At 47.2% G+C, this 26,413-nt stretch overlaps 8 protein-coding genes across 8 annotated transcripts in view; 5 read left to right on the top strand and 3 right to left on the bottom strand.

Annotated features, from left to right (window-relative positions):
* LOC8058731 (dirigent protein 21) lies at positions 430-1,837 on the top strand. Its single transcript, XM_002448012.2, has one exon. The coding sequence runs from the start codon at positions 1,110-1,112 to the stop codon at positions 1,671-1,673; it is 564 nt and encodes a 187-aa protein (XP_002448057.1). The 5' UTR covers positions 430-1,109; the 3' UTR covers positions 1,674-1,837.
* LOC8073596 (protein MHF2 homolog) lies at positions 2,353-4,658 on the top strand. The gene is made up of 5 exons (XM_002448011.2): positions 2,353-2,483; positions 2,598-2,681; positions 2,801-2,840; positions 4,263-4,316; positions 4,415-4,658. The coding sequence occupies exons 1-5, from the start codon at positions 2,430-2,432 to the stop codon at positions 4,516-4,518; spliced, it is 336 nt and encodes a 111-aa protein (XP_002448056.1). The 5' UTR covers positions 2,353-2,429; the 3' UTR covers positions 4,519-4,658.
* Positions 5,325-8,027, top strand: LOC8058729 (protein-L-isoaspartate O-methyltransferase). The gene is made up of 4 exons (XM_021463167.1): positions 5,325-5,645; positions 6,582-6,849; positions 6,968-7,132; positions 7,453-8,027. Exons 1-4 carry the CDS (start codon positions 5,469-5,471, stop codon positions 7,701-7,703), a joined length of 861 nt encoding a protein of 286 aa, XP_021318842.1. The 5' UTR covers positions 5,325-5,468; the 3' UTR covers positions 7,704-8,027.
* Positions 7,906-9,144, bottom strand: LOC8058730. The gene is made up of 2 exons (XM_002446631.2): positions 8,475-9,144; positions 7,906-8,379 (listed from the first exon to the last, which is right to left on the bottom strand). Exons 1-2 carry the CDS (start codon positions 8,985-8,987, stop codon positions 8,071-8,073), a joined length of 822 nt encoding a protein of 273 aa, XP_002446676.1. The 5' UTR covers positions 8,988-9,144; the 3' UTR covers positions 7,906-8,070.
* Positions 10,164-14,189, top strand: LOC8073595 (probable galactinol--sucrose galactosyltransferase 2). The gene is made up of 14 exons (XM_002448009.2): positions 10,164-10,610; positions 10,734-10,969; positions 11,070-11,160; positions 11,320-11,368; positions 11,475-11,566; positions 11,671-11,778; positions 11,860-11,967; positions 12,064-12,474; positions 12,551-12,692; positions 12,775-12,842; positions 12,939-13,073; positions 13,157-13,374; positions 13,466-13,554; positions 13,654-14,189. The coding sequence occupies exons 1-14, from the start codon at positions 10,222-10,224 to the stop codon at positions 13,948-13,950; spliced, it is 2,433 nt and encodes an 810-aa protein (XP_002448054.1). The 5' UTR covers positions 10,164-10,221; the 3' UTR covers positions 13,951-14,189.
* LOC8073594 lies at positions 14,770-17,716 on the bottom strand. Its single transcript, XM_002446630.2, has 3 exons — positions 17,022-17,716; positions 16,655-16,902; positions 14,770-16,086 (listed from the first exon to the last, which is right to left on the bottom strand). The coding sequence occupies exons 1-3, from the start codon at positions 17,451-17,453 to the stop codon at positions 15,006-15,008; spliced, it is 1,761 nt and encodes a 586-aa protein (XP_002446675.1). The 5' UTR covers positions 17,454-17,716; the 3' UTR covers positions 14,770-15,005.
* On the bottom strand, positions 18,555-23,140 carry LOC8058728. Its single transcript, XM_002446629.2, has 4 exons — positions 22,696-23,140; positions 20,356-20,603; positions 19,746-20,266; positions 18,555-19,361 (listed from the first exon to the last, which is right to left on the bottom strand). Exons 1-4 carry the CDS (start codon positions 23,101-23,103, stop codon positions 18,868-18,870), a joined length of 1,671 nt encoding a protein of 556 aa, XP_002446674.1. The 5' UTR covers positions 23,104-23,140; the 3' UTR covers positions 18,555-18,867.
* Positions 23,227-26,413, top strand: part of LOC8058727 (pentatricopeptide repeat-containing protein At1g08070, chloroplastic) — a 3,826-nt gene continuing 639 nt past the window's right edge. The window contains exon 1 of the mRNA XM_002448008.2: positions 23,227-25,501. Within this exon, the coding sequence (XP_002448053.1) occupies positions 23,260-25,341 (2,082 nt within the window). The 5' untranslated portion in view covers positions 23,227-23,259 and the 3' untranslated portion in view covers positions 25,342-25,501. The remainder of the gene's footprint in view (positions 25,502-26,413) is intronic.

Here is a 26,413-nt window from a genome sequence, read left to right as displayed (position 1 = left end):
ACAAAATTTTGGACAAGTTCTACAATCATGACTACAATTGCGCCCTCTGGAATAATCCATGTGAAGAGACAAGCATGCAACTGTTCTTTGAGTGCCCCTTAAGCTCAACTTGTTGGCAGTCCATTTATATAAACTGGAACCTGACTCTCCAACCATTAGATGTGATTATTGAAACTCGAACTGCCTTTGGAAGCGACAAGCGAGGCAGGTCGAACTGCCCTCTGTAAAAAAATAAGTAGGGGCTCCCTGCTGACAAAAAAAAAAAGAAATATATCTGGTTTTGAATATTTATGCTTGATCACACACACCCGACCCACCAGCATGCGCGTGACTGGTCGTCGAGGGGCTGATAAGCCATGGTAGAAAGTACTGTTGGCTAATTTATTGTGAAAGAAAAACACTGCTGAATAACTGACAGATTCGGCTGATAAGCTTAAACGAACAAGACAGTCGCAGAAACGCGGACATGTCGCCGCTTGAGCGCACTCGTTTCTGGGAAGGCCCTCAATGTGAATAGATAAATTAAGTGAAACCTTACTCTCTGACTCTACCCTGGTCAGGTTGTTAACTGGCTTAGCTAGAATGGTAGACTATTGCAATGGTTCTTTTATTATTTTGGAGTCTTAAGCTGCTATGATAAGGCACGGCAGTTAGAATGTTAGATAGATTTTTGTTTAAGCAAGCAGACCGTTCTTGCAGTGATTCTTTTATTAGTAGAGGAAGTCTGAAACTGCTAATGAAGTTGGTATCATCAGCATGTAGTGATTTAAGTAATTAATCAACAGGAGAAGCTGGAACAACTATTACAATTAGCGTGTGTGTACTCTACAGACTAACCAGCAGCTGCAGGAAGGTAGCAGTTCGCAAGTCTTCGCATCACCTACCTTCTTCTTCTTCGCGCGTTTACACGTGCAGAGCAGTGCACAACTGATGTACATACAATTGAAAATTTGAAATGCACTGCAGAATAATCGAGATGAAACAACTACCAGGGGACGGCGTCGAGCAGTGGAGGCCTCAGCCAGGTAGCGGCGTCAAGTCTATATAGACCCGGGACACCATGGCTTCTTCCTGCAGCTGCTAAGCCTGCTGTAAAGTCACCAATCACCATGGCCACCTCCTCACCGATGTTCTCGCTCTTCTTCCTCCTCCTCATCATCCTGGCAGCGTCGTCGTCTTCAACCACCACCGTTCTTGCATCCAGCGGCGGCGAAGACGACGGCGGCGTGACGCACATCCACCTCTACCTCCACGAGACGTTCAAGGGCGCCAACGCGACCGCGATCACCGCGGTGGCGTCCCCGCGGGGCTCCAACTCGTCGTTCGGGTCCGTGGGCGTGCTCGACGACGAGCTGCGCGTCGGCCGGGACAGGTCGTCCGAGCTCGTCGGGCGGTATCAGGGGATCGTCGTCGGCACCGACGTCGATGGGAGCGCCGACTACCTGACTTGCATCACCTACGTGTTCACCGCCGGCGAGTACGAGGGGAGCACGCTGTCCATGCAGGGCCCCGTCCTGGGGTTCAACGGAACCATCGAGCGCCCCCTGGTGGGCGGCACCGGCAAGTTCAGGATGGCCCGCGGCTACTCCCTGTTCAAGCTGCTGGGAAACCCGACTCCGGCGACGGTCCTCTTCGAGATCGACCTGTTCGTGCTTATGTACCGTGGCAAGTAGTGAATGCTGGTGTGGTGCTAGGCTAGCTGCAGAAGTGCAGAGCTAGAGAAGTGTCCAGTTAAAGCATACTCCTACCTCGTTAACTTCATCGAATTCTTCCATCTACTTCGTTCACGCGGTTTGTTTGTGTACTGAAAATAAAGATGACTCATGATAATATAATTTTTTTAAAAATAAATTCTCTAGAGTTTTATTGTACTAGATGAATTGTTTTAAAAGTTAAGGAAAGATGTTTTTCTCGATTTTAGAGTTCAGGAAGAAAAAAAACTGATTTTTTGTAAAAAAACAAAGAGATAATGGCCTTGTTTGCTTTTCAGAAATTTTGCAAAATCTTTCAAGATTTCCCGTCATATCTAATCTTACGGCACATGTACTGAGCATTAAATATAAATAAAAAATAACTAATTGCATAGTTTATCTGTAATTTGCGAGACAAATCTTTTGAGTGTAGTTAGTCTATGATTAGATAATATTTGTCAAATTCAAATAAAATGCTACAGTGCAAAAATTGAACTCCAGAAATATATGGGCCTTCCAGAATGGGTCCCGATGAGCCCAGTATGAATTTTCACATCGAAACGAAGTCGATATCGAAAGGCTACGACTCCCTAACGGCCCACGGAGGCCGGCCCGTTTGTGTAGGCCCTTCCATCGTGATGCCCGCTAGTGCTCGCGAGAAAATGCTCGGTCCTTCTTCCTTCCTTGCCCGGATGCCCCGCACCCCCGCCCCGCCCTGCCCCGAAATCACAAGCCGCCATGGACGAAGAGGCAACCACAGGCAACTCGCCCGCCGCCGAGACATTTGATCCGGTTAGTTTCTCGCACGAACCACAGTCTCCTTCCTCTGATTTTCCTTCCGTCTGCAACTCTTGTTATCCGGTTTGTGTTGATTTATCCGATGACGCGCTGCTGGGATTTGAGCAGGACCTGATTCACGCCATCTTCAAGCTGGTGTGGAGGCGGCGGGCGGGGAAGGGCGGCGGTGGCAATGAGGACATCGACGTGGAGGTGATTCGTTGGTTCCGCGTACACCTAGATGTTTAGGCCTTTCTTTTTTTTTTTAAAAAAAAAAACTGTCCCTTCCCCTTCTACTGACCTTTGTGCTTTATTTTTTAAATAATCGTCAGCCTGCTCCAGAGACCTCGAGGAGAAATCGGAGTACAACTGGTAAGCGAGTCCTTTTCTTCTTTAGTCTTTACTAGAGCTAGGGACATGAAATGGCTTCCAGGAAGTGAACGTGTTGGTGCAGTCAAATGGCATCAGTTTGCGAACAGTCTGTTAGCCAATGTTTCCCCACGTTCTAATGTGTCCTCTTGCATAACCTAAGTGTAAGCACTAATAAAGCAAAATTGGTGCTTGACTTTTGTCTCCCTGCATAGGGATGTGCTTAGCTATTATAGTATTGACGGCCAGTAAGGCAGTAACATATGCCCATCAGGCAAACTTTGTGGTTAGAGGTTCTTTCCAAAATTACTAAGGGTCTGCATAAATCCAATTCTTAGCAGGTTTCTATATGGCAAGACATGCACTTATCAGTTTTGATCAGATATTCATGAACCAGTCTTCCATTTGCTCTGATTAGTAGTTGTAATAGTAAGCACTTATCTTGTTCCCAAGCACACGAAAATTCTTTCAGCTTAGCACCTGTTTTCTGTCCAAGTAGATGGCTTTTCGAGTGTGAGCTGTATTGCCACAGCAGGTGTAATATCATCTTGTTAGGCAATAACTATATGACATGGCTAAGACAATTTGTCATTGTTTGTCACAAACTGACTTGTTCATCCGCACTTACATGGCTCAAGTTTAACAGTCAAAGGAAAAAAAAATGGCTCAAGTTTTCAAGGCTGTCTGGCTGTCTGCCCAAAGCATTGATTCTTAGGTTATGTAGGATGTCTCATGTGTTAGGGCACACATTTGAACATTGGTTGCAAGAAGGCCGTGCCAGACACCGTAGGCCATAGAGTTTTTTTTCCTTATCAAGTTTTAGGTTGATTTGGTTGTTAGGATTGGAGCTGAGTTTGTCAGACAAGCACATCGTTTGATAGCTTGAATGGACTGTAATGAGCAGATCTATCTATATGTGAGGAATGACTGAACTGGGAAATCAAGCTTGGAAAGAGCCTACTTCCCTGTGTTCTATCTAATGCAGCTCAGAGGCTTGAGTTGTTTCTCCACCCCCAACCCACAACATATGAGTAGTGTTACTTTTAAAAAGAATGTATGTTCTTTTATCTAGATTGGAACTAGAATGTATGTTAAAACTGGCTTTTAACTTTGGTAAATGGTAATTGTCTTTTTTTATGTCTCAGTGACTTGATTCTGCTGGTGACTTGGGGTAAGGCCGTAAGAGTATCAGTAAGATTGAACTTGGTGAAGAAATGGTCTTCTTTAACGAAAATTGCAGGACTGGTTTTCTTTCTTTATAAGAGATGAAGAATTGACACTAGAAAGAGTTTGAAAGATGTATTTGACTCAATTATCGTCACCCTTTGGATTCTAGTGGACATTGGCCCTGTTCGCTTGAAGTAACTTCACTTGAGTGCATTGTTCTTGTTCATGATATGCTGACATGATATGTTCACCTGACAGCCAATGCAAATGCTCTTAAAGTCAGCTGCGAACTTCTGCGAATATTTGTTACAGGTTTGCACCTCTGAAGAAAATGCTGCATCACTACAATCTAGTTACCATATTGGGGAAGTAATTCCATTTCTGTAGTTTAAATGAAATTTCTCTTGCAGAGGCCATTCAACGCTCTGCTTTTATCGCCGAAGCGGAGGATGGTACTGTCATCGAACCCACCCATCTAGAGCGTGTGTTGCCACAGCTGCTCTTGGACTTTTGAGGTACTCCATGGAGCTTCCAAAACCATCTAAGCGTGAGTGGAATCGTGTGGCTGATCAATTTCTTGTAAACATTGATGAAAGATAAACACGCAGCTTCTACATCGCTTTAAAAAGTTATTGCAAATGCATTTCTTGGATTGTTTTCGTGTTGTTATGGTATTTGACATAACAAAACACAGCCCAGCCGTCATCACCGCGCCTGGAGCTCAGAATCCAGGTGATAAATATGTGAGCCTGCAATATAGAGAAAAATATATTTGAATGATTCGATTCAAGACAATGACTCTACCTTTAGAATCATTTCGACTCGTCCAGCGCATAAAAGTATATATAATAGATTTTTTTGAAACTATATATTATAGAATTTTAGTTGCCTTTGGACCTCCAGGGCCTTGTTTAGTTTCCAGAAAATTTTACAAAATTTTTCATATTCCCCATCACATCGAATCTTTAGACGCATGCATGAAGTATTAAATATAGACGAAAATAAAAAATAATTGCACAGTTTGGTCGAAATTGATGAAACGAATCTTTTGAGCCTAGTTAGACCATAATTAGACAATATTTGTCAAATACAAACGAAAGTGCTACAGTGTCGATTTTCTAAAATTTTTCGGAACTAAACAAGGCCTAGTCAGCTCCTCTCTAGGTGCCGGTGGAACACAGGCCGCGATGGGTAGGCCATAGCACCGGCGCATTTCGTGCGGTCGGTTCGCCGCGCCGTGGCGACGTGTCTGTGTGCCTTCGCGCGGGCGCTGGCAGCCTTTGCGACTAGAAGGGCCGGTGGCCCGTGGTACTGTGCTAGACTGCTAGCAGTAGAACGCGTGCGGCGGCGGCACCCCCAGCTGTCGAGACGAGGCTTCTCCAAGCCGCCACCGCAGCCGATCGCTCTGCTCACCCGGCTCTCTTATAACGGATTTTTTTTCCCCCCGACACGGCTGCCATCGCCATGTGCCTCGCCGCCGCGTGCGCGTCCGCCTCCTCCCCTGCACGCCGCCTCTCGCCCTCCGCCTCCACCGCGCTCCCGCGCCGCTTCCTCCACAGCCTCCTCAGCACCCCCACGAGGCCTTCTTCCCCGCCGCCACCGCCTCTGCTGCGGCGCTGCTTCAAGTTCTACCAGATGGCGGTACGCACGCTACCAACGCCTCTGTCCGGCCGTCCCCCTCCTTCCACCTCCGTTTCGTCTCTGAGCTCCCTTTGTTGTGGAATTTACTCGGATTATCTCGCACGGGCACCTGTCAAGTTGTTAGTGGATACACTAAATTGGATGGCTGCACGGGTTGGGTTAAGCAGATTAAGTGGAATTGAGTGACAGGCTGTCAGGCTTAGGCTTAGTTTGGAGCAACAAATTTGGAATTTGAATAGAGCTTGATTTTGGTTACATTACATGGCTTCGCTACTCTAAGATTTGATTTGTTAAGTCCTGATGAAAAGAAAAAGTTCCTTTCTTGTTTGTGGGGAGCTGAAGATATCCAGCTTCAATTCTGTCAGTTGTAGCAGAGGTGATGTATCCGAAGCTCACCTCTTGTAGGACCTTTCTGGTACATAGATAGATATCCACAAATAATTTCTTTAGGGTAATCCACAGAGAATTTTGGACCGGCCATTTGCTGCTTGCAAATATCTAGCTGCTCCATGATAATTCTGAGATGATAATATACTGGACAAGATGAGAGGATTCTTTGATCTTAGAGTTGAACTAGCTGTATAAATACTGTTTTAGTGTGTGCTTGTAATTTGATGAGATTGTTGAATCTTCACAGAACTATTCTTCAAGAGAAGCTTCAACCAGTAAATTTTTGGGAAGGGGCATTCCCTCCATACAAACTGTAGTTCCCCTGTGAAATATCCAAGTAAATAGGCATTTAACTTGTATTAATTAATGTTATAGGGCTTGATGCCACACTAGTCCTTTCTGTTTTCATTTATGCTTCATCGTTTTTCTGTATAAGAAAAGAAAGCGAGCTCAAATTAGCACTGCGATTGCCTGTTTATTGCTGCAATTCCATCCTGTAGCCATACATATCAAGTGTAGTCTCACCGATTCTTGATTAACTTTCAGCAATATTGGAGTCAACCATCACTGGACAGGAACAAGGCTCTGGTTGAGTACCTAAAGCAGTATGGTGTTGTTAGAACTGAAAAAGTGGCGGAAGTAATGGAAACGATTGATAGAGCACTATTTGTACCAGAGGGTACCCCTTACATTGACAGTCCTATGCCTATTGGTTTCAACGCAACAATATCTGCTCCTCACATGCATGCAACCTGCTTAGAGCTATTGAAGGATCATTTGCAACCAGGAATGCATGCTCTGGATGTTGGATCAGGTCTGTTGCTGATACTTTAGCCATTTGCCAGTGTCCATCAGCAATTGCGGTTGAATAAACAGCTCGTGCTATTTTTTTTTCTAATTGATGTCACAAATGCATTCCTGTCACATTGTAGGTAGCGGCTACCTGACAGCTTGTTTTGCCATGATGGTTGGACCAGAAGGCCGTGCTGTGGGAATTGAACACATTCCTGAGCTTGTTGCTTCTTCTATTGAAAATGTGCAAAGAAGTGCTGCAGCTCCACTACTGAGGGATGGATCACTCTCTTTTCATGTTACAGGTATGATGAGTGATGACTGGTTTATCTGTAATATATTGGGCTATTAATTCGTTATTAAGCAGAAGTTTATGCTTAGACTTTAAAGCTTCTAAAGTTGGTCTTCTTAAGCTTCAAATGGGCTTCATCCGTGTGCTAGTACATGTCATTTTTGTGCCAAATGGCCAAATCAAGTTGTCTTCAAAAGGACCTTTTTCATTATACATACCGGTTCTGAAACTTGTTCTTGATGCTCATTAGCTAGAGAACCTCGCTTCTGTTGAGGCCAGCAAACTCTGAAATAACCTGGAGCTTAAGATGTCTGACCGCTCTCAAAACTGCAGATGGCAGGCTTGGCTTTCCAGACGCAGCACCCTATGATGCTATCCATGTTGGTGCAGCGGCACCCGAGATCCCTCAGCCTCTGCTTGATCAGCTAAAGCCTGGCGGCCGGATGGTCATACCAGTTGGTACCTACTTGCAGGACCTGCAGGTGGTCGACAAGAACACGGATGGATCAATCAGTGTCCGGAACGACGCCTCTGTGCGCTACGTCCCACTGACCAGCCGCTCCGCGCAGTTGCAGGACCCCTAAATAAGGTTCTCTATGCTCTGTAGTCTACTGTCTACCTCGAAATGCATGTACATATATGATCCCTACGGTCTTAGCTGCTCATGTTTCTTCTTCAGAATAGCTAGGTGGTCTTAGTTCGTTCATGTTTCACGAACGACGTTGACTGGGTGGAAGTGTGGTTTCTGTAATAACAAGGATTGCTAGCCTGTTTCTGAATCAGATGGTCGATGGATGATGTTTCAGCTTCTGAACTTTCATCTGTCCGCAGCTGATCTGCTGCTGTAGTGTAACATGTAGGAGTACAAACTAGCTTTGCACCAGTAATCCTATAGGTTGTATGTACTACTGTATTATCCCAATGCTGGCACAGGCTCTGTCACTCAGGGCTTCACATTGGCTTGAAGTTCCTGTACGAGATAACTGCGTAGAACGGGTCGGAGCCCGCCACGCCGAACAGCCTCATCACGGCGTCCAGCGGCGAGGACGGCGACGACCCGCCGGCCGACGGCAGCTTCCTGATCACCTCGGGCTGCGTGAACCCCTCGACGCACTGGAAGTACTGCGTCACGAGCTGGACGCGGCTGTACGCCGTGCCGTCCCGCCACGCGCTGACGGCCTTCTCGTAGAACATCCGGTTGCTGAAGCTCACGATGCACACGCCCCCCGGCTTCAGCACCCGGAACATCTCCGCGAAGACCTGAATTCACGCCAAAAATCGCCCAATGCGATGATGCCAATAGGGGGGAAACGACTGCCCCAACCCAAAGGCCAAGATGATCGACAAGTACGTACCTTTTCAGGGGACTGCAGGTACTGCACGCTGACGGTGCAGAGCACGGCGTCGAAGGTGCCGCTCTGGAGCTCCAGCTGCTGCTCCTTGTTGAGGTCCTTGACGAAGAAGTAGTCCAGGCGCGGGTTCCTGGCGAGCTCCTGCGCGTTGAGCCCGTGGCCGACGACGCGCCGGAACTGGACCTCCGGCGGCAGGTGGCTGACCCAGGAGCTCATGAGGTCCAGCACGTCCCACCCGGCGCGGAGGCGGTCCCGGTAGAGGTCCGTGAGCGTGGCGATGAAGCCGTCGTCCACGTGCGTCACCAGGCGCGGGAACGCGTAGAAGTCGCGGTCCGGCCGCGGGTCCAGCTTCGCGCGGCCCTCGGGCGAGAGCACCAGGCGCCGGACGCCGCCGGCGCCGGACGCGGTGGACGGCGAGGGCTGGGCGTCGTTGGAGCATCGTGGCGCCGGCGCGGCCCGGAGCGGGCGCCGCGACCGCGAGGAGTGTTGCAGCGGTTGGGGCGGAGTGCACAGCATGGTGGTCGCGTGGAGCGTGCGGGCTCACCCGTTGCACGCTTTCGAGTGCTGTGTTATCATCGTGTCGAGGCTTCCTTTCTTTTTGAAAAAAGTTATTATCTGGTCGAATTATTGAGTGTACGAGTATAGATTTACTCAGAACTACTCCAGTAAATAAACCACCATTATTAGATTTATTTTCTTAGTTTACTTCGTCATGAAAAACAAAATAGGTTGAATTGCCCAAAAAGATTAAAAATGGTTACTTCTTGCCCTGGGTAAACCAGCAGAATGGGCTTGCTCGCGTGTGTGTGTGTGTGTTTACACATTTGCTCCATGTCACACGATAGCCCTAGATAAAATCGTGTCGCACGTGACACGTATGGCCGTGGAAATTCCGAGGGCGCGATTCGCCGATTCCTGCGGCTGGTGAACGGCGACGCGCCCTCACCCAAGGCCTTAGGCCTTGTTTAGTTCAAAAAAATTTTATAAATTTTTTTAGATTCTTAAGTATTAAATATAGATAAATAAAAACTAATTACACAGTTTAGTTGGAATTGACAAGATAAATTTTTAAGCCTATTTAGTCTATGATTGAATAATATTTGTCAAATACAAATAAAATTAGTATTATTCATATTTTGCAAAATATTTTGTAAGTACACAAGGCCAGCTCCGGCGCTGGTTCGCAGAAGCAGCTGCGGCGGGGACCCGACAGCTTCGAGGTCGTTCTGGGTCTCTCTGGTCTCCCTCTCCTCCCCACTTGCCTTCGTCTTCCGCACGTCTCCGGGCCTGTTTAGATTGAGCATGAAAATTTTTTGAGTGTCACATCAGATATGTCAGAAGGATGTCGGAAAAGGTTTTTAGAAGCTAATAAAAAAACAAATTACATAGTTCGTCTAGAAACTGCAAGACAAATCTATTAAGCATAATTAATCTGTCATTAGCACATGTGGGTTACTGTAGCACTTAAAGCTAATCATGGACTAACTAGGCTTAAAAGATACGTCTCGCGATTTTCAACCAAACTGTGTAATTAGTTTATTTTTTTATCTATATTTAATGTTCCATATATGTGTCCAAAAATTCGATGTGATGGATGAAAAATTTTAGATGAGGAACTAAACAGGGCCCAGTCACGCGGCCATGCCCCACAGGCCACAAACAACCACATGGCTTACTATGCCTCTAGCTTATCGTCTTGAGTTCTTGACACGCGGGACGGCCGGAGTTCAACGTCTGATGCGTTTCCTACATGGCGCTGACGAGGCTGCTCATGATGGCCTCGCGCCCGCCGTGCTCGCTTTCGCTCTCGCTCCCGTCGCCGTCGTATAAGACATCGCGGTGCTGCTGCTGCCACTGCCACCGCGGTCGCCGACTCCTCCGCAGCGCAATGCGGGTAGGAGCCTGCCATGACCTCAGCACCGTCACGCCCACGCCGCGGCAGCAGAGTATGGCGGCGCAGCTCGAGCGCGGGTCCCTACTGGTTGGCGGGCGCGAGCTCCTCGTCCGCGCCCCGCCTAACGTCACCCTACGGCCTGCCGGTGAGGCCGCCGCCGCCGCCGACTCGGGCGCCGCGTTCCTCGGAGCCACGGCGGCGGCGGCGTCCAGCCGCCACGTGTTCTCCGTCGGAAACCTGGCAAGGTAAGTCAGTCGTTACTCGTTAGTCGTAATCGTGCAAGAACGCGGTCGCGCCGGCTGGGGGCGCCCGTGCCACCGATTCGATTTGTGACCGATGGTTTCGTTCTTGGATCGGTGGCCGCGCAGTGGGTGGAGGTGGCTGTCACTGTTCAGGTTCAAGATCTGGTGGATGATCCCGGCCACGGGCGCCGGCGCGGCGGCTATGCCGGCGGAGACGCAGATGCTGCTTCTGGAGTACAGGAGCGAGGCCAGGACGGAGCGTGGCTCACTGTACGCGCTGATGCTGCCGGTTCTTGACGGCGGCTTCCGGGCCAGCCTCCAGGGGAGCCCCGAGGACGAGCTCCAGTTCTGCTTCGAGAGCGGTGAGCTTTGTCTGCCGCCGTCTGCTGAATTTTGAAACTTTAAGCACTAATGTGCAAAACTTGGGATTTTGATTGGAATTACATGCTGGACTGTTGGTAGGTGATCCTGATGTCCAGACGATGGAAGCAGTTGATGCAGTGTTTATCAACTCAGGGGACAACCCCTTCAAGCTTCTGAAGGAATCCATCAAGTAATGCCATTCTCTTAAGTCCTAAAATAACCCTCCTCTTATACTTCTACTTGCTTAGGCATGGTCGATAAAAATGAAGTCTTAAAATAACCACATGGACATGGTTTTTTGTTGTACATAGACAATTGGCCTAATTGCATGTTCAACTCCTTCATTTAGGATGGTGTCCAAGATCAAAGGAACTTTCAGTCATATAGAGGACAAGGAGGTAAGGCTATGCTCATTTCACCTGATCTGGTAGTGTTGCTTCTTGGGCAGCTTTTCATTTCTTCTCTTTTTCTCATGCGTTGTTTAAACTCATCACAAAATATCAGATTCCTTCAAATTTGGACTGGTTTGGGTGGTGCACTTGGGATGCATTTTACAAAGCTGTTAACCCAAGTGGGATTGAGGAGGGCCTTCAAAGGTTTGCAAGAACAAATGTTTCACTTGGAATACACACTAAGATTTTGCCTCCTTTTCCTAGCTATCACTTACTGATAAAATGATAATGCATTTCTTGTCCTACAGTCTGCGTGAAGGTGGTGTGCCACCAAGGTTTCTGATTATAGATGATGGCTGGCAAGAAACAGTTGACGAATTCAAGGAAGGGGACGAAGCCATCCGTGAGCAGGCCGTGTTAGTGTTCCGTCCTTTGTAACCCATAAAAGTGTGCACAGGGTGAGGGTCGGTTCCTGATTTGTATTGTAATTATGCCAGATTTGCGCATAGGCTGAGTGATCTGAAGGAGAACCATAAGTTCAGGGGAGAAACCTGCAAGAATCTTGAGGACCTCATTAAGAAGATAAAAGAAAAACATGGAGTCAAGTAATTGTTCTTTTTTTTTGTCAAAGTACTTGTTCTATGATGACTTAATCTTCATATTATTTTTGGTTGATGAAAATGCAATGCATGAAACCATAGGTACATCTACATGTGGCATGCTCTACTTGGATATTGGGGAGGCGTCTTAGCAACATCTGATGCGATGAAGAAGTATAATCCAAAGCTTCTTTACCCAGTCCAATCACCGGGTAATGTTGCGAATCTGAGGGATATTGCCATGGACAGCTTGGAGAAATTTGGAGTGGGCATCGTTGATCCTGACAAGATATATGAGTTCTACAATGATCAGCACAGCTACCTTTCTAGTGTGGGTGTGGATGGAGTGAAGGTTGATGTTCAGAACGTGTTGGAAACTCTTGGACGCGGACTTGGTGGACGTGTTGCAGTAACTCAAAAGTATCAGCAGGCTCTTGAGGAATCCATTGCCCAGAACTTCAAAACAAACAACCTAATCTGCTGCATGAGTCACAATTCAGACAGCATCTTTAGGTAGCATCTTTCTAGCTGTGGAAAATATGAGATACTGTGTAGATAGAATCTGATATAATTCTTGGTTGTTTTCTAGTGCCTTGAAGAGTGCAGTTGCTAGAGCCTCAGAAGATTTCATGCCTAGGGAACCAACACTGCAAACTCTGCACATCGCTTCTGTGGCATTCAATAGCCTATTGTTGGGAGAGATCTTCATACCTGACTGGGATATGTTCCATGTGAGATTTTGACATCTTGGGCAGTATATTTAAGCTTGTATCTATACTTCAGTATCAGCTAATTTTCGTTTTCCTTGTGAAGAGCAAGCATGAATCAGCGGAATTTCACGGAGCTGCTAGAGCCCTGAGTGGTGGTGGGGTTTATGTCAGGTAGTTTTGTGTAGAACATTTACTATCTTGTCTTGTGGTTGCTTTTAACCCAAGCACAGGAGTTCATCATGCATGTATATTTGTTGTGATATGCAGCGATAAACCTGGGGTGCATGATTTCAATGTTCTAAAAAAGCTTGTTCTACCAGACGGCTCGATTCTAAGAGCAAGGTATGCTGGTCGTCCTACACGCGATTGTCTGTTCACTGACCCAGTCATGGATGGCAAAAGGTATGAGCACGAATATAGGTTTACCATTTCTTTTGCTACTAAGTTGTTCCTTATAGCATACTAATCTGTGAATTCTTCTGCAGTCTGCTGAAGATATGGAACTTGAACAATTTCACTGGTGTCATTGGAGTGTTCAATTGTCAGGGAGCTGGACAGTGGGTTTGGCCAGTGAAAGAAACTGCTTATGTTCCTATCAACGTAAACATCATTGGTCAGCTCTCACCGTCCGATGTAGAGTCTCTCGAGGAGATAGCTGGTGATGATTGGGATGGAGAGACTGCAGTATATGCTTTCGGTTCATGTAAATATTGTTGGCCGACTGTTTCTTTCTAACAATCCCATCATATCACTATACTATCAGTGACTGATTAGCCCTCTATTTTGTCTTCCAGGTTCTCTTTCAAGGCTTCAGAAGCACAAAAGTTTGGAGGTTTCATTGTCTACTATGGCATGTGAGATTTACAACATTTCACCAATAAAGGTCAGACGTCAGATTACTTTCCCCTCCCCTCCCTTCTTACATGTATCCCACATTCTACATAATCATGTTTTTACAGAAATTCTTTGTTTCTTACTCCAGATTTTCAGCGAAGCCGTTTGGTTTGCGCCTCTTGGACTGATCGACATGTTCAACTCCGGTGGTGCACTTCACAATGTTTCAAGTGTTGCAGATTCTTCAGCTACGACCGTTCATATCAGATGCCGAGGACCAGGGTGGTTTGGGGCGTATTCAGCCACCAGGCCAGAGCTTTGCAGAGTTGATGAACACGAAGTGGAGTTCACTCATGCAGAGGATGGCCTGCTGACCTTTTATCTCCCCCTTTCTTCCTCCCAGGACAACCTGAGACACATTGAAATTGTCTACAGAGCTTTATGAACGACATTTACCCTTATGATTCTTACGCTCAAGCATGCAATTTCTGCCGTGTTCTTCAGTAACCATAACACGTGCACATTGAGGTAATGTTCCAAAGAAACATTGTTCTTGTTGGATTTGATTGTGTAGCAGTATGCTGTCCTGCAAATATCTGTTGTATATGATTGTCATGCCTTCTGGGCTGCTGTAATGTGATGGACATGGTATATATAAACTATGATGAAGAGAGATTTTTGACATGGCGCCTTACTAAATGCTGTCAGGCTGTCCCAACGTGAACTTGTGATACGGTGCTGTATGTATTACGCTACCGGGATAGTGGTTATTTCTCATGGCCCTTCCTCAGTTCTCAAATAAATCAACTTCTAAAAATATTTCAGACCTTTTAATCTGATCAAATTTATAGATAAAGGACACCAAGTTTTATGACATCAAATTAAATAAACATGCTATGAAAATATATTTCACAGTACTTTAATGATACCAAACGTAATATGGAAATAATTTTATGGATATCTAATGATACTAATTTGGCGTCATAAATGTTAACACTATTTTAATAAATTCGATCAAACTTGAAAATTTTAGTTAAGATAAATCTAGAAATTAATTTACTTAGGCACAGGAGAAAAAGCAACCGTTACTGTCAATATGTGCATATCCTAGTGCCGCACTCTGCTAAGCACCACATTATCTTTTAATAAGTGCTACATCATCTTTCACTAAATACAATTACTATTTTAAGACTATCAATGTACAAAGCATCTACGTCATACTATTTCTTTGCTATCACATCTTTCTATAATTTTATCTAAAATATCCTGTGAACAATTCATTTGATTATTCCATTAGACAATATATTTCTCGTGCATACAATGTTTTTTTTTTGAAAGTCTCGTAGCAAGTAGTAGAATTCTTCATAAAGACCTGTTCAGTCTCCTCGCGAACAATGCTCAAGTTCTAGGTCAGTGCTTCTCTATTCCCGCCGTTCTACGGCTTACGTACGTCTTGAAGTTGAGCCTAGCTGACGTTATATTCTACGGGGTGACGGACGCTCAAAACGACCTGATCTTCCAGCTTTTGAGCTTGAGCGGCAGCTGCGCGAGCATGGTCTGCTTGGTGACCACGCTCCTGGTGCTGCTCACGAGCTTGAACCACTGGCTCTGCGGGTCGCAGCTGTTGTCCGCGCTCAGGCACCGGCACGGGTTGGTCACCACGCTCCGGCCGTCCGCGCCCACGTCCAGGCAGAGCAAGCCGTTGCCGTCGCTGTCGCTGACCCCGGCCGACGACGACGACGTCGCGTTGACGGCGACGTGCAGCTTGGAGTCCGACACGAGGCTCCACCTTGCCATCGCGTCGCCGCAGGTCACGCCGAGGGTCGCGGGCCTGCCGGCGCCCTCGGCGCGGAGGCACAGCAGCGCGGCGGTGTCCCGCAGCCCCAGCCGCTGCTGCTGCGCGCTGTACTCCCACGCCCCCGTCTCGCTGCAGGGTCCCAGGCCCAGCTCGAAGGGCTGCGCCAGCGTCGGCGTCGGCGACCGGCGGCGCACCACCACGCACATCCCGGACACCGGGTGGAACAGCACGGCGTACGGCGCCGCCTCCGCGAGTCCGGGCCCCCTGAGCGGCCGCTGGAGCGCCTGGACCCTGCGCAGCGCGGTGTCGTTGCGCGGCTTGCACCAGGCCCAGTCGAGGACGCCGTAGACCTCGTCCAGCCCCAGCACGCCCTCGCGGAGGTAGTAGCTCCCCTGCAGCGCCCAGAGCGCCCAGTCCAGGTCCAGGTCGGCCGCGGCGGCGGCGGCGCAGCCGTAGTAGCGGTTGTCGTTGGTGTTGCCGCCGCGGTTGTCGACGCCGAACTCGCTGAGGATGACGGGCCACCCTCTGTCGAGCAGGTAGAAGGCGCGGCGGGCGATGCCGGCCGTGATGCGCGCGCACGCCTGGTTGGCGTTGCCCGAGCTCCACTCCTGGGTGTTGGAGAAGCTGTACCAGTGCACCTCGAACGCCACCTTCCCCGTGAAGCTGAGGTTCACCGGCCGCGAGTTGAGGAAGGCCAGGTCGTTGTCGAATTGGAGGCCCGAGAGGATGACCAGCACGCGCGGGTTCGCCGCGTGCACCGCCTCCGCGCCGCGCTGCATGTACCTGCGTGTGCGTGTCGACGCGGGTGGTTGTCAGCAGCTCGGTCAACTGCACCGCTTGCCAGCCGGGGGCCGGGGCTACCAACCCAACCGTGCCATTGAAAGCTTGTCCTCCGGAACACATGGCTGCGGGCAGTACTACCGGCGTACTACAGTGAATCAGTGAAGAAAACTCTCGTACTACTGTGCAAGAAACGCCATTACTGATCTTCACATGTTGTGCAGGAGATGTAAAGATAGCAAAGAACTTTGTCCTCTGCAACAGTATGCACTGTGCTCATGCTGGACTACTATGGTGGTAGGAAGCAAGGTGCCAACCACACACTGGGTTCATTAAGATTTAAGGGTCATGGGCATGGCAGATGACGCAGATGATGAACATGGGGTGGGCTGGCCGGCTGGGTACTGGGTAGGACCTAATCACGACACTGAGCACGGGTATTAATACCCATGACAGAGAAACTAGTACAGTAAAACCAGGCTTATCCAAGTGTTCTACCTGCACTAATCGCGTTTGCATCCTCAGAAAGAACAAGTGATACATACACACGGTGAACAGTTTTAACGCTTACTTGTACCAGTCGTTCGCGTTCTGCCTGGGTCCCCTGAGCTCGTTCCGAAGGCTCATGCCGACGACGTTGGGGACGCCGGCGAACATGGTGGCCATCTTGGTGAGGCCGTCGACCCAGACGTCCGGGTCGAACAAGGCGTCGCCGAAGAAGCCGTTGCCGTCGGTGTTGCTGCAGCACCAGCCGGGCTTGCTCAGGTGGTTGTCCAGGATCACCATCACGTCGTGCTCGCCCAGGCTGCTCACCACGGCCTGCATGCATGCACGCACATCCGATCCCACACCACAATGTCACGTCTGACGGTCTGAGTGCTCAGCTCGGTGCCAACGACGACCGTGCCCGTACATGTCGACAGACAGGAGAGACTTGCCTTGAAGGCGTCGATGAGCTTGAGGTCGACGAAGCCAGGGTTGTTGACCCTGATGCCGGCGAGCGACTCGGTGAGGTTGAGCCGCAGGAAGGACTGCGCGACGGTGAGGCCGGAGTAGGAGGCGTTGGTGACCAGGAACGTGGGCCACGTGAACCTGACGCAGTTGAACCCCATGGCGGCCACGTCCCCGGCGATGGCGCCGACGGGCCGCTTGCCCAGCCCTTCCGCCAGCATCGGCTCCAGGTGCGACGGCCAGTTCACGCACGCCAGCTTCACCCGGCTCCCGCTCTCGTCCACCACCCACCGCGACGCCGTCGACAGCGTCGGCACAGCCGCCGCCGCCGCGCACCCGTGGTGACACGCCAACAGCGAGGCCGCCAGGAGAATAGCGGCGGCCACGCACGCGGCGGGTGGAGAACTCGAACACCCCATGGTGGTGACGGGCAATGTGAGTGAGGGACAACACAACACGGAGGGCGGTGGACGTGGGGATTTTTATAGCAGGGCTGGTTGCTTCACGCCATGGCTGACCTGACGGAGCAGGCAGGCGCCGCTGGGCCTCGACATGTGTGCGGCACTGCGCTTGTGGGATCTCTCTCAACAAGTACTAGTCTTGTTGCCGATGATTAAAGGCTTGGCATGGCAGCATAGCAATTCGACAAGTTAACTGTTTCAGATACGGAGTATAATCTATGCTTCAAGGAAGGTCATTGTGGTGAGTAATGAGATCAGTGCTGTGCTCCTAATTCACATCAGAGGATGGGAAAAACAAAAAAACAAATCGGAGGCCAGGCCCGGCCGGTAGAGGGTTGGAGGGAGTTAAATGGCCACCTACCTCCTGCGCCGATGCCGTGCCCGTGCCTGCATTCAGCAACCAGCGTACCATTTCAGTGTGCACTGTGCCACAACCGGAATTGCTTGCAATGTGCAGAAAATCTGTACTAGTGCAAATCGATGGTTTTGCTTGTAATCAAGAACTCATTTACTCATCCGCTTGTTCCGCGCTAGTGGTGCTGCCAGATCATGCAAACTATATACATGTGATTCCATATATGTCTTCATCACACGGGCTAAGAATTTTCTAAGCAGAGTAAAGCATTGCCAAATGCTGGTACGGCTGCGTTCAAATGAAAGTGCGGAAAGCGACGGGATGCGAATGAACAAGCAGAGCGTACCAAAAAAAGGTTGTTCTAAAACTGGTTCAGGCTCACGCTTCACGCCCAGGATTTGTCTTTTGCGTTACTTGGGGTGTCTAACAATCTCGCTTTCATGTCTGCCCCTCTTCCTGCGTATTAGTTTTTAAAGGGCCAAAATTGAACCTGGCAACAGCGATAAATCAAATCGCCATAGGTCTAGAGAGCCATGAACTCACGATTTTTTTTTTTAAAAAAAACAACTAGACCTAAGAGGAACTTGGTAACATTTTATTAACAAGAACAAAATAGGCATCCAAATTCGCCTTGACGTGAAATTGCATTTGCTTGGTCTAATTAACTGAGCTATCTCAGTTTCCTTTAACTCTCGAAGATTTCGTACATGCAACATATACATGAACATGGTGATGGTGGATATCTAATCATGTCTTGGTACATGCAACATATACATGAACATGTATGAAACCAAATTACAGAGGAACATACTCGGCCTTGTCGGCCACAAACGCCACACCAAGTAAGAAACAGCTTACTTCCAAAGCATAATATAGATTATTCACACTGTACACAAAAACCCAAACTGCAATGCTACAGTATCCAGCTGCCTTCAACAACGCTGCAGATTTTCCACGTAATTCTCGCCCGTAGTCCTCTTTGGTCACATCACATGAAAATGAGCTGCTTTCAAACTTTCAAGAACTAAGGGATGTCGAAGGCCAGGGACCAAGTGACGGCAACTGCAAGATGGAGTCGCCCCCAGGTATGTCTCTACTGCTTACGATCACTTTGAACCACTGACTCTCAGGGTCACAGGTCGGATCTACACTTAGGCACTTGCACTGATTTGTTATGATGGCACCAGCAGGGCTGGCGTCCAAGCAAACCCTGGTTCCATTTTTTGTGAGCTCAGCCGAAACATGCATCTTTGAATTCGATATCAGGTTCCACTTCGAACTTGGTTTGCTGCAATCGGTGCCAAGCTTTGCATTCTTGCCCACCGACTTCACTTGAAGGCATTGTCCTGTGTTTTTCACTACTAGGTTGTATGCTGAGGTGTAGTTCCAGGCGTTTGATTCGTCGCATGGACCCAACTCAAGTAACTTTGAAGACCTGGCCAAGACGCAAAGCCCACTTTGGGGATGAAAGATTATGTTGTATGGCTCTTGACTGTTTGGAAGACCAGGACCTGCATGTAAATATACATTCATTATGAACTGGCTGAAGAAAATTCAGTAAGCATTGCCATGATAAAAAAAGTAGTGAAGTTTTATATTCCATGGAGTTCAGTTTTGCACTTTTGCTTAAATTTTACTGTCCTGTTTATACACAACCAGCTTCTACGGGTTAAATCTACATGCAATGCTGTTGAATGAATCAGAGTTTGAAAGTTCATATGTATGCAGTTAATCTCTTGAATGAACTGAAAATTGAATAAAAATATGTACACATAGTATTACTTTGAGCATACTTTGATCATAAAAATGTGTAATAAACAACAATCTTTTGACATATTTTATCTGTGGTTCTCATAATGTTGAAGACTATTAATTAGATAGATGAAGTCCCAAACCTTGGAATGGTGATTGGAGAGAATTGATCCTTTTAATGAAGCTAGGATTTCTAGCCGTACACCAGTCCCATGATAGCAATCCATATGATTCGTCATAAGCTAAAATACCCTCTCTGATATAGTAACTCCCTTGCAGAGCCCAAATTGACCAGTCCAGATCCATTTCAGCTGCCACACTTAAGAAGCAGGTAAGATAGCGATTGTCACCAATATGTGTGCCTGACATATCAAATCCAAACTCAGAGAAAAACAACGGCCAGCCTTGTTGAAGTAGGAATAATCCTTTAGCCCATATGAAATCAACAACCATCGCACAAACATCGTTTTGGTTCTGAGTTTCCCAATTGCCACCATCTGAGAAGCCATACCAATGTTGCTCATAAACTAACTTTCCGGAAAATGATAGGTGGACTTTTTCTTTGAACAAGAAGCTGAGAGTGTTGTCAAAATCCAGGCCCGATAAAATAACCAGGACGTTAGGGTTTGCAGCATGTACAGCTTCAGCACCCATCTGCATGTACCTAAGTTGGGATTAAAATTGTAAATAAAATTGTTGATACCAAGAGTCACATGAAAAATACATTTCCATCACAGCAACATGCCCACATACCTGTACCACAAACTAACATTTTGTTTTGGGCCTCGAAGTTCATTCCGCAAGCTCATGCCAACAACATTTTTTGTGTTGTTAAACATAGTTGCCATTGCACTGAGGCCTTTCAACCATTCATCAGGGTCGAAGTACACATCTCCAAAGAAGCCATTGCCATCAATTCTGCTGCAGCACCATCCTGGAGTGGTCATTTGGTTGTCAAGTATGACCATAATACCTTTGCTGGCTAATGATGACACCACTTCCTATGGTGAATTCAACTAATGTCAGAAGATTACAATTATCATAATTCATTTATCCATTGATAAGTTAATAGCAAATGTTTTTAGTTTAACTTGATTTCTAGTCTAGTATTCTGTCTTTTCAGTTTTTAAGCAAGTGACCATAGGGCAATGGAAATCACGTCACAAGAACAGTACACCTAATACACCAGTTGACAACTTGGCATCTTTTATAGTCATCATAACAAAACCTACAAAGCAATACCTATTCTAGCTAGAACTTTGATACTTTTAAGGCACCCTCACATTGGACCATTGATTTGATGAGTAGTAGGTATGTTGTCTGTGTTGAAACTAATTGGATAAGAACAGTTGAAGGAGAACTATTTCTTTCCTAGAACACACAAGAGAGAAGAAGAACTATTAAGCAACTATTCTTTGTGTTTCCTGAAATAGCAAAAGTGACCAGATCTTTACTGATCGGGTTTGGGCCCTCAGTTTGCAAAAAAAAAATGTTTCATACTTTTAAAAGGAGGAGCAATATGCTAAGCTTCTTTGGTGAGCTCTTTGATGAAATTCTGCGCTTTAGTTGGAAACCCAGATCTGCTGAATCTGAACTTCTGAAGCAAGTACAGTTTGTTTTAGTAAAATGAAATAGCATTTATGAAATCCTACGCATTCAGGTTTCCACTTGTTTGTAAAGTTTTTACTTGTTAAGCAATCTGTTTTAGCCAACAGCAGAGTTTGGAAGGATGTACAACTTGTTTTAGTAAAAATAAAATAGCACTGAGATCCTAGGTATTCAAGTTTCCTCTTCTTTGTAACGTTTGGACTTGTTAAGCAACCTGTTTTGGCCAAAAACAGCGCGAGTTGCTGGTTTAGCTATAATTACAACTGATTCATGACATAATCTTGCTTCAGACTGTATAATTAAGGCAGTCACTTGTCCATTATAATTTATTGATTTTTTTTTTTATATAAAAAAGACAATTGTATGCGGGTCGCTATTTCCTATACTTTACACCATGACAAGACAATCTAATTCCACGCCTGCAATCCAGGTATGGTGTTGACTGACAAGGCATTGTTAAATTCAACTTCATTTTGACCTTGCAAGACCAGCAATTCTGCAATACTACTCCATCTGCTAAAGAAATAGGTTATTTGAGTTTATTTCCTTAGTATAGTTTCTGTACCTTTGACTAAGTGTTCACAAAGTGCACTAACACGGCAACACCTACCGCATCCATTAATTCCATTAAATATTTTTTTCATAGTGCCTTTATTTGGCATCGTTGATGTTATGCATTTTTTTTTACAAATTCGATCAAACTTACTCCTAGATAAGTTTCACTTAACAAAAACTAGTACTTGCCTATTCTTTTTTTTTGTGTGAACAGTACTTACCAATTCAAAGCTAAGAAGCTATATCAAATTATTTTCCTCGTTCTCACTTGGGCCCTGTTTAGATTGGAGATAAAAATTTTTTGGGTGTCATATCAAATATGTCGAAGGATGTCGGGAGGGGTTTTTAGAAACTAATAAAAAAACAAATTACATAGCTCGTTAGGAAACTGCAAGACAAATCTATTAAGCATAATTAATCTGTCATTGGCACATTTTGGTTACTGTAGCACTTAAGACTAATCATGGACTAACTAGACTTAAAAGATTCGTCTCGTGATTTTCAATTAAACTGTGTAATTAGTTTTTATATATATATATATATATATATATATATATATATATATATATATATATATATATATATATATATATATATAATGTTCCATGTATGTGTCCAAAGATTCGATAGGATGGATGAAAAATTTTTGGGTGGGAAAGGCCTTGGGCCAGCGCCGGTCACATTAACAGTAACAGTGCTTTTGCAGTGTGGGAGCTGGCTGCCAGGGTTCGATCCCTGGCTCTTACAATGCCCCCCATAGAAGACCAGGTTAAGTAAACCTTATCTAAAAAAAACATCAACAGCGCTTGATTGATAGTAGCACAAAATCAGGCGAAAGAAGAAATAGAACCCCGATTAAACCAACAATCCTAGTTCTTGAGCAATTAGATACAATTTTGAGTGCTCCACTGAGCGAAAAAAAATACGTACCCGGAACACGTCGACGAGGGGCAGGTCGAGGAGGGCGGGGTTGTTGACCCGCACGCCGGCGACGGACTCCAGCATGCCAAGGCGCTCCAGCGACCACCGCAGCGGCAGCGAAGCGAGCGTAACGTTGGTGGCGAGATAGGTCGGCCAGGTGAGCCTGACGCAGTTGAACCCCATCGCCGCCACGCGCGCTGCGATGTCCGACACGCCGCGCCGCGCCAGGCCCTCCGCGGCTGCGGGCTCCAGGTGCGAAGCCCAGGTCGCGCACGCCAGCTTCACGCGCCGCCCGTCCGCGCCCACAATCCAACGCGACGCCGTCGAGAGCGGCAGCGCCGGGAGCGAGGCCGCCGCCGTGAGCGCGGGTAGGAGGAGAAGGGCGAGGAGGAGCAGTGGAGAGGTGGAGGCCGCCATGGTGATTAGTTGGTGTGCGGAGATCCGAATTTAAATGGAGGGCAGGTATCTCTATCGTGTGGGCCCAGAAACCAGTGTCTCACGCGGCAGCCGGCAGATGCTACTTGTTTGGATAATAATGACCAACGATAAGCAGTTAAACCCAAGGCAACTCGAATGGCCACCGCCGTCCCCACGGCGGCTCTCCCCACACCGGCCGGCGCCGGGCCGGCGCCGCCGCATGCTCCACTTCGCACAGATCCCCGCTACTTGCCACAGCTCCACGCGGCACTAATCAAGTCCGGGGAGCTCACTGGCTCGCCCAAATGCTTCCACTCCCTCCTCGAGGCGGCCGCCGCCTCTCCAACGCTGCTCCCCTACGCGGTCAGCCTGTTCCGTTTGGGCCCGCGGCCGCCCCTTTCCACGCCGTGCTACAACGTCCTTATGCGGGCTTTGCTTCACGCGGGCCACCCGGAGGACGCCCTGCACCTGTTCGTCGAAATGCTCGACGTGGCCTCGGTCTGCCCTGACCAGCACACCGTCGCCTGCGCCCTAAAGTCATGCTCCAGGATGTGCACGCTGGATGTGGGGCGCGGCATCCAGGCGTACGCCGTGAAGCGTGGGCTCATGGCTGATCGGTTCGTTCTGAGCAGCTTGATTCATATGTACGCGAGCTGTAGGGATGTTGCAGCGGCACAGCTTCTGTTTGATGCGGTGGAGGAGAATGGCGTGGTGATGTGGAATGCAATCATCACGGCGTACATGAAGAACGGAAATTGGATGGAAGTGGTGGAGATGTTTAAGGGCATGCTTGAGGTTGGTGTGGCCTTTGATGAAATCACATTGGTGAGTGTCGTCACGGCATGTGGACGAATAGGTGATGCGAAGCTTGGGAAGTGGGTTGCTGAATATGTGGATGAGAAGGGGCTGGTGAGGAACCGAAACTTGATGACTGCACTGATCGACATGTATGCCAAGTGTGGAGAGCTTGGTAAGGCACGGAGGTTGTTCGATGGGATGCAGTCCAGGGATGTGGTTGCTTGGAGCGCAATGATCTCAGGTTACACGCAGGCAGATCAATGTCGAGAGGCACTTGCTCTTTTCAGTGAGATGCAGCTTGCTGAAGTTGAGCCGAATGATGTGACCATGGTCAGTGTGCTCTCTGCTTGTGCTGTCCTGGGTGCACTCGAGACAGGAAAGTGGGTGCATTCCTACATAAGAAGGAAGCGTTTATCTCTCACAATTATTCTTGGCACTGCATTGGTGGACTTCTATGCAAAGTGTGGATGCATTGACGATGCAGTTGAAGCATTCGAGTCAATGCCTGTGAAGAACTCATGGACATGGACAGCCTTGATAAAGGGCATGGCAACCAATGGAAGGGGCAGAGAAGCATTGGAGCTCTTCTCATCCATGCGCAAGGCCAGTATCGAACCCACAGATGTGACATTCATTGGTGTTCTCATGGCTTGCAGTCACAGCTGCTTAGTTGAAGAGGGTCGCCGGCATTTTGATAGCATGACTCAGGATTATGGCATTAAGCCAAGAGCTGAGCACTATGGATGTGTTGTGGATCTGTTGGGGCGGGCTGGTTTGATAGATGAGGCGTACCAGTTTATCAGAACCATGCCCATTGAGCCAAATGCTGTTATCTGGAGGGCACTACTGTCTTCCTGTGCAGTTCACAAAAATGTTGAAATCGGGGAAGAAGCACTAAAGCAGATAGTCTCATTGAACCCCAGCCACAGTGGTGACTACATACTTCTGTCAAATATATATGCATCAGTGGGACAATGGAAGAATGCAGCAATGATTCGAAAGGAAATGAAGGATAGAGGGATTGAGAAAACTCCAGGTTGTAGTCTCATTGAGCTGGATGGAGTTGTCGTCGAGTTCTTTGCTGAAGACAGTGACCACCCTCAACTGAAGGAGATATACCAGAAAGTTGAGGAGATGATTGACAGGATCAAGATGGCTGGGTATATCCCAAATACAGCTGATGTGAGGCTAGAAGTTGATGAGCATGAGAAGGAAGTATCTGTTTCCCATCACAGTGAGAAGCTGGCCATTGCATTTGGCCTGATGAAGTTAGACCCTGGTGCAACAATTCGCTTATCGAAGAATCTAAGAGTCTGCACAGACTGCCACTCAGCCACAAAGTTGATTTCCAAGGTGTACAATAGAGAGATTGTTGTTCGAGACCGGAATAGATTTCATCATTTCAAGGATGGTACTTGCTCCTGCAATGATTACTGGTGATACCAGTTCTCTGTCTATTAGATGAGGATGGACATCAGGCCCACCTACCCAATTTGAGGGGAGTGGAAGACAGATTGACATAGTAACATGTAAATACAAGATGGCATTTTAGCGTTTCTGGAAAGAAAACCTCCACCTTCATCAGGTTCTTCAATTGTAGGTAAGCCCATGAGCCATACTGTGAAGCTAGTATATAGTGTGATTGTGTACAGATTTGGCATCGTCAATGCGAATAAGAATTGACCTATTTCATTTCATTCGACTAAACTTAGACAGATGTCATACTTTGCAATTTCGGAGATGAGTCCTTGCATGTTTTCTCTATATCATTTACAGCAGCCATTTTTGTCAGAATTGTTAGTTCAATCTATGAAGTTATCAGATTTCTACTCTTCTAGCACAGAGAACTTATTCACGTGTTACTCATCTTTCTGTGCCTTTTATTTATGTATTTTTTATGTTTTCATTCTTCTCATGCTATTGGCATGCTCAACCTTTTCCTCCTAAGTGCATGTCTACATTTATGGAGGTGGGTAACTATAGATCAGTACCTGAACTCTAAATAATCGAATATCCATTATTGAGTGATGAGCTTAGTTTCACACAACGGTTAATGAAATATAACTATTTCTTTGTTTATTCCTTAATATCTTTAGCTTTGACTAGTGTGTTTCGCACTATGTATTCATGAGAAACATTACAGCATGACAAATTCACCTACATATTCATTTCCAAAACCCGCCTTGACAAACACTCCATATCTCCAAGGACCCCGTCCTCCATTCGTGGCCTGTCAGCTGTCAATAAAGTTTTAGCCTTAAAGCAGTGGATTAGGTTCACGCTTAAGGGCCTGTTTTTCAGAGTGAACCTAATATCTCTGCTTCCCGTGCATCCCGAGCAACACTCCCTGGTCTCTTGTGATCTTGTCCCTGCTTCCCGTGCAAGCAGATCAGAAAAGGAGCGGAAGGTATGGCATTGAGCACTAGGTACCTCACCGGTTTCCACTGTGTCGCTTGTTCCCCTTCTTACTACACTTCTGTTGGTGTCTGGATCCTCAGGAAACGACATTTCA

The sequence above is a fragment of the Sorghum bicolor genome, chromosome 6 (genome assembly GCF_000003195.3).
Source record: "Sorghum bicolor cultivar BTx623 chromosome 6, Sorghum_bicolor_NCBIv3, whole genome shotgun sequence".
Taxonomy (NCBI): Eukaryota; Viridiplantae; Streptophyta; class Magnoliopsida; order Poales; family Poaceae; genus Sorghum; species Sorghum bicolor.
Note: the sequence above shows the minus strand (reverse complement) of the source record. Positions and strands in the feature narration are given on the sequence as shown.

What these genes read in the sequence shown, in the direction of transcription:
- LOC8058731 (XM_002448012.2), top strand. Translation starts at nt 1,110, where the DNA reads ATGGCCACCTCCTCACCGATGTTCTCGCTCTTCTTCCTCCTCCTCATC.
- LOC8073596 (XM_002448011.2), top strand. Translation starts at nt 2,430, where the DNA reads ATGGACGAAGAGGCAACCACAGGCAACTCGCCCGCCGCCGAGACATTT. An exon ending in ATGAGGACATCGACGTGGAG is followed by an intron (nt 2,682 to 2,800) that starts GTGATTCGTTGG and finishes AATAATCGTCAG; the next exon opens with CCTGCTCCAGAGACCTCGAG. An exon ending in TCTGCGAATATTTGTTACAG is followed by an intron (nt 4,317 to 4,414) that starts GTTTGCACCTCT and finishes TTTCTCTTGCAG; the next exon opens with AGGCCATTCAACGCTCTGCT.
- LOC8058729 (XM_021463167.1), top strand. Translation starts at nt 5,469, where the DNA reads ATGTGCCTCGCCGCCGCGTGCGCGTCCGCCTCCTCCCCTGCACGCCGC. An exon ending in TCAAGTTCTACCAGATGGCG is followed by an intron (nt 5,646 to 6,581) that starts GTACGCACGCTA and finishes ATTAACTTTCAG; the next exon opens with CAATATTGGAGTCAACCATC. An exon ending in TGCTCTGGATGTTGGATCAG is followed by an intron (nt 6,850 to 6,967) that starts GTCTGTTGCTGA and finishes GTCACATTGTAG; the next exon opens with GTAGCGGCTACCTGACAGCT.
- LOC8058730 (XM_002446631.2), bottom strand. Translation starts at nt 8,987, where the DNA reads ATGCTGTGCACTCCGCCCCAACCGCTGCAACACTCCTCGCGGTCGCGG. An exon ending in ACCTGCAGTCCCCTGAAAAG is followed by an intron (nt 8,380 to 8,474) that starts GTACGTACTTGT and finishes GCGTGAATTCAG; the next exon opens with GTCTTCGCGGAGATGTTCCG.
- LOC8073595 (XM_002448009.2), top strand. Translation starts at nt 10,222, where the DNA reads ATGGCGCTGACGAGGCTGCTCATGATGGCCTCGCGCCCGCCGTGCTCG. An exon ending in GGTGGTGGGGTTTATGTCAG is followed by an intron (nt 12,843 to 12,938) that starts GTAGTTTTGTGT and finishes TGTGATATGCAG; the next exon opens with CGATAAACCTGGGGTGCATG. An exon ending in ACAACATTTCACCAATAAAG is followed by an intron (nt 13,555 to 13,653) that starts GTCAGACGTCAG and finishes TTCTTACTCCAG; the next exon opens with ATTTTCAGCGAAGCCGTTTG.
- LOC8073594 (XM_002446630.2), bottom strand. Translation starts at nt 17,453, where the DNA reads ATGGGGTGTTCGAGTTCTCCACCCGCCGCGTGCGTGGCCGCCGCTATT. An exon ending in AGCTCATCGACGCCTTCAAG is followed by an intron (nt 16,903 to 17,021) that starts GCAAGTCTCTCC and finishes GCATGCATGCAG; the next exon opens with GCCGTGGTGAGCAGCCTGGG. An exon ending in AACGCGAACGACTGGTACAA is followed by an intron (nt 16,087 to 16,654) that starts GTAAGCGTTAAA and finishes ACGCACACGCAG; the next exon opens with GTACATGCAGCGCGGCGCGG.
- LOC8058728 (XM_002446629.2), bottom strand. Translation starts at nt 23,103, where the DNA reads ATGGCGGCCTCCACCTCTCCACTGCTCCTCCTCGCCCTTCTCCTCCTA. An exon ending in CCCTCGTCGACGTGTTCCGG is followed by an intron (nt 20,604 to 22,695) that starts GTACGTATTTTT and finishes AATTCACCATAG; the next exon opens with GAAGTGGTGTCATCATTAGC. An exon ending in TCTCCAATCACCATTCCAAG is followed by an intron (nt 19,362 to 19,745) that starts GTTTGGGACTTC and finishes ATTTACATGCAG; the next exon opens with GTCCTGGTCTTCCAAACAGT.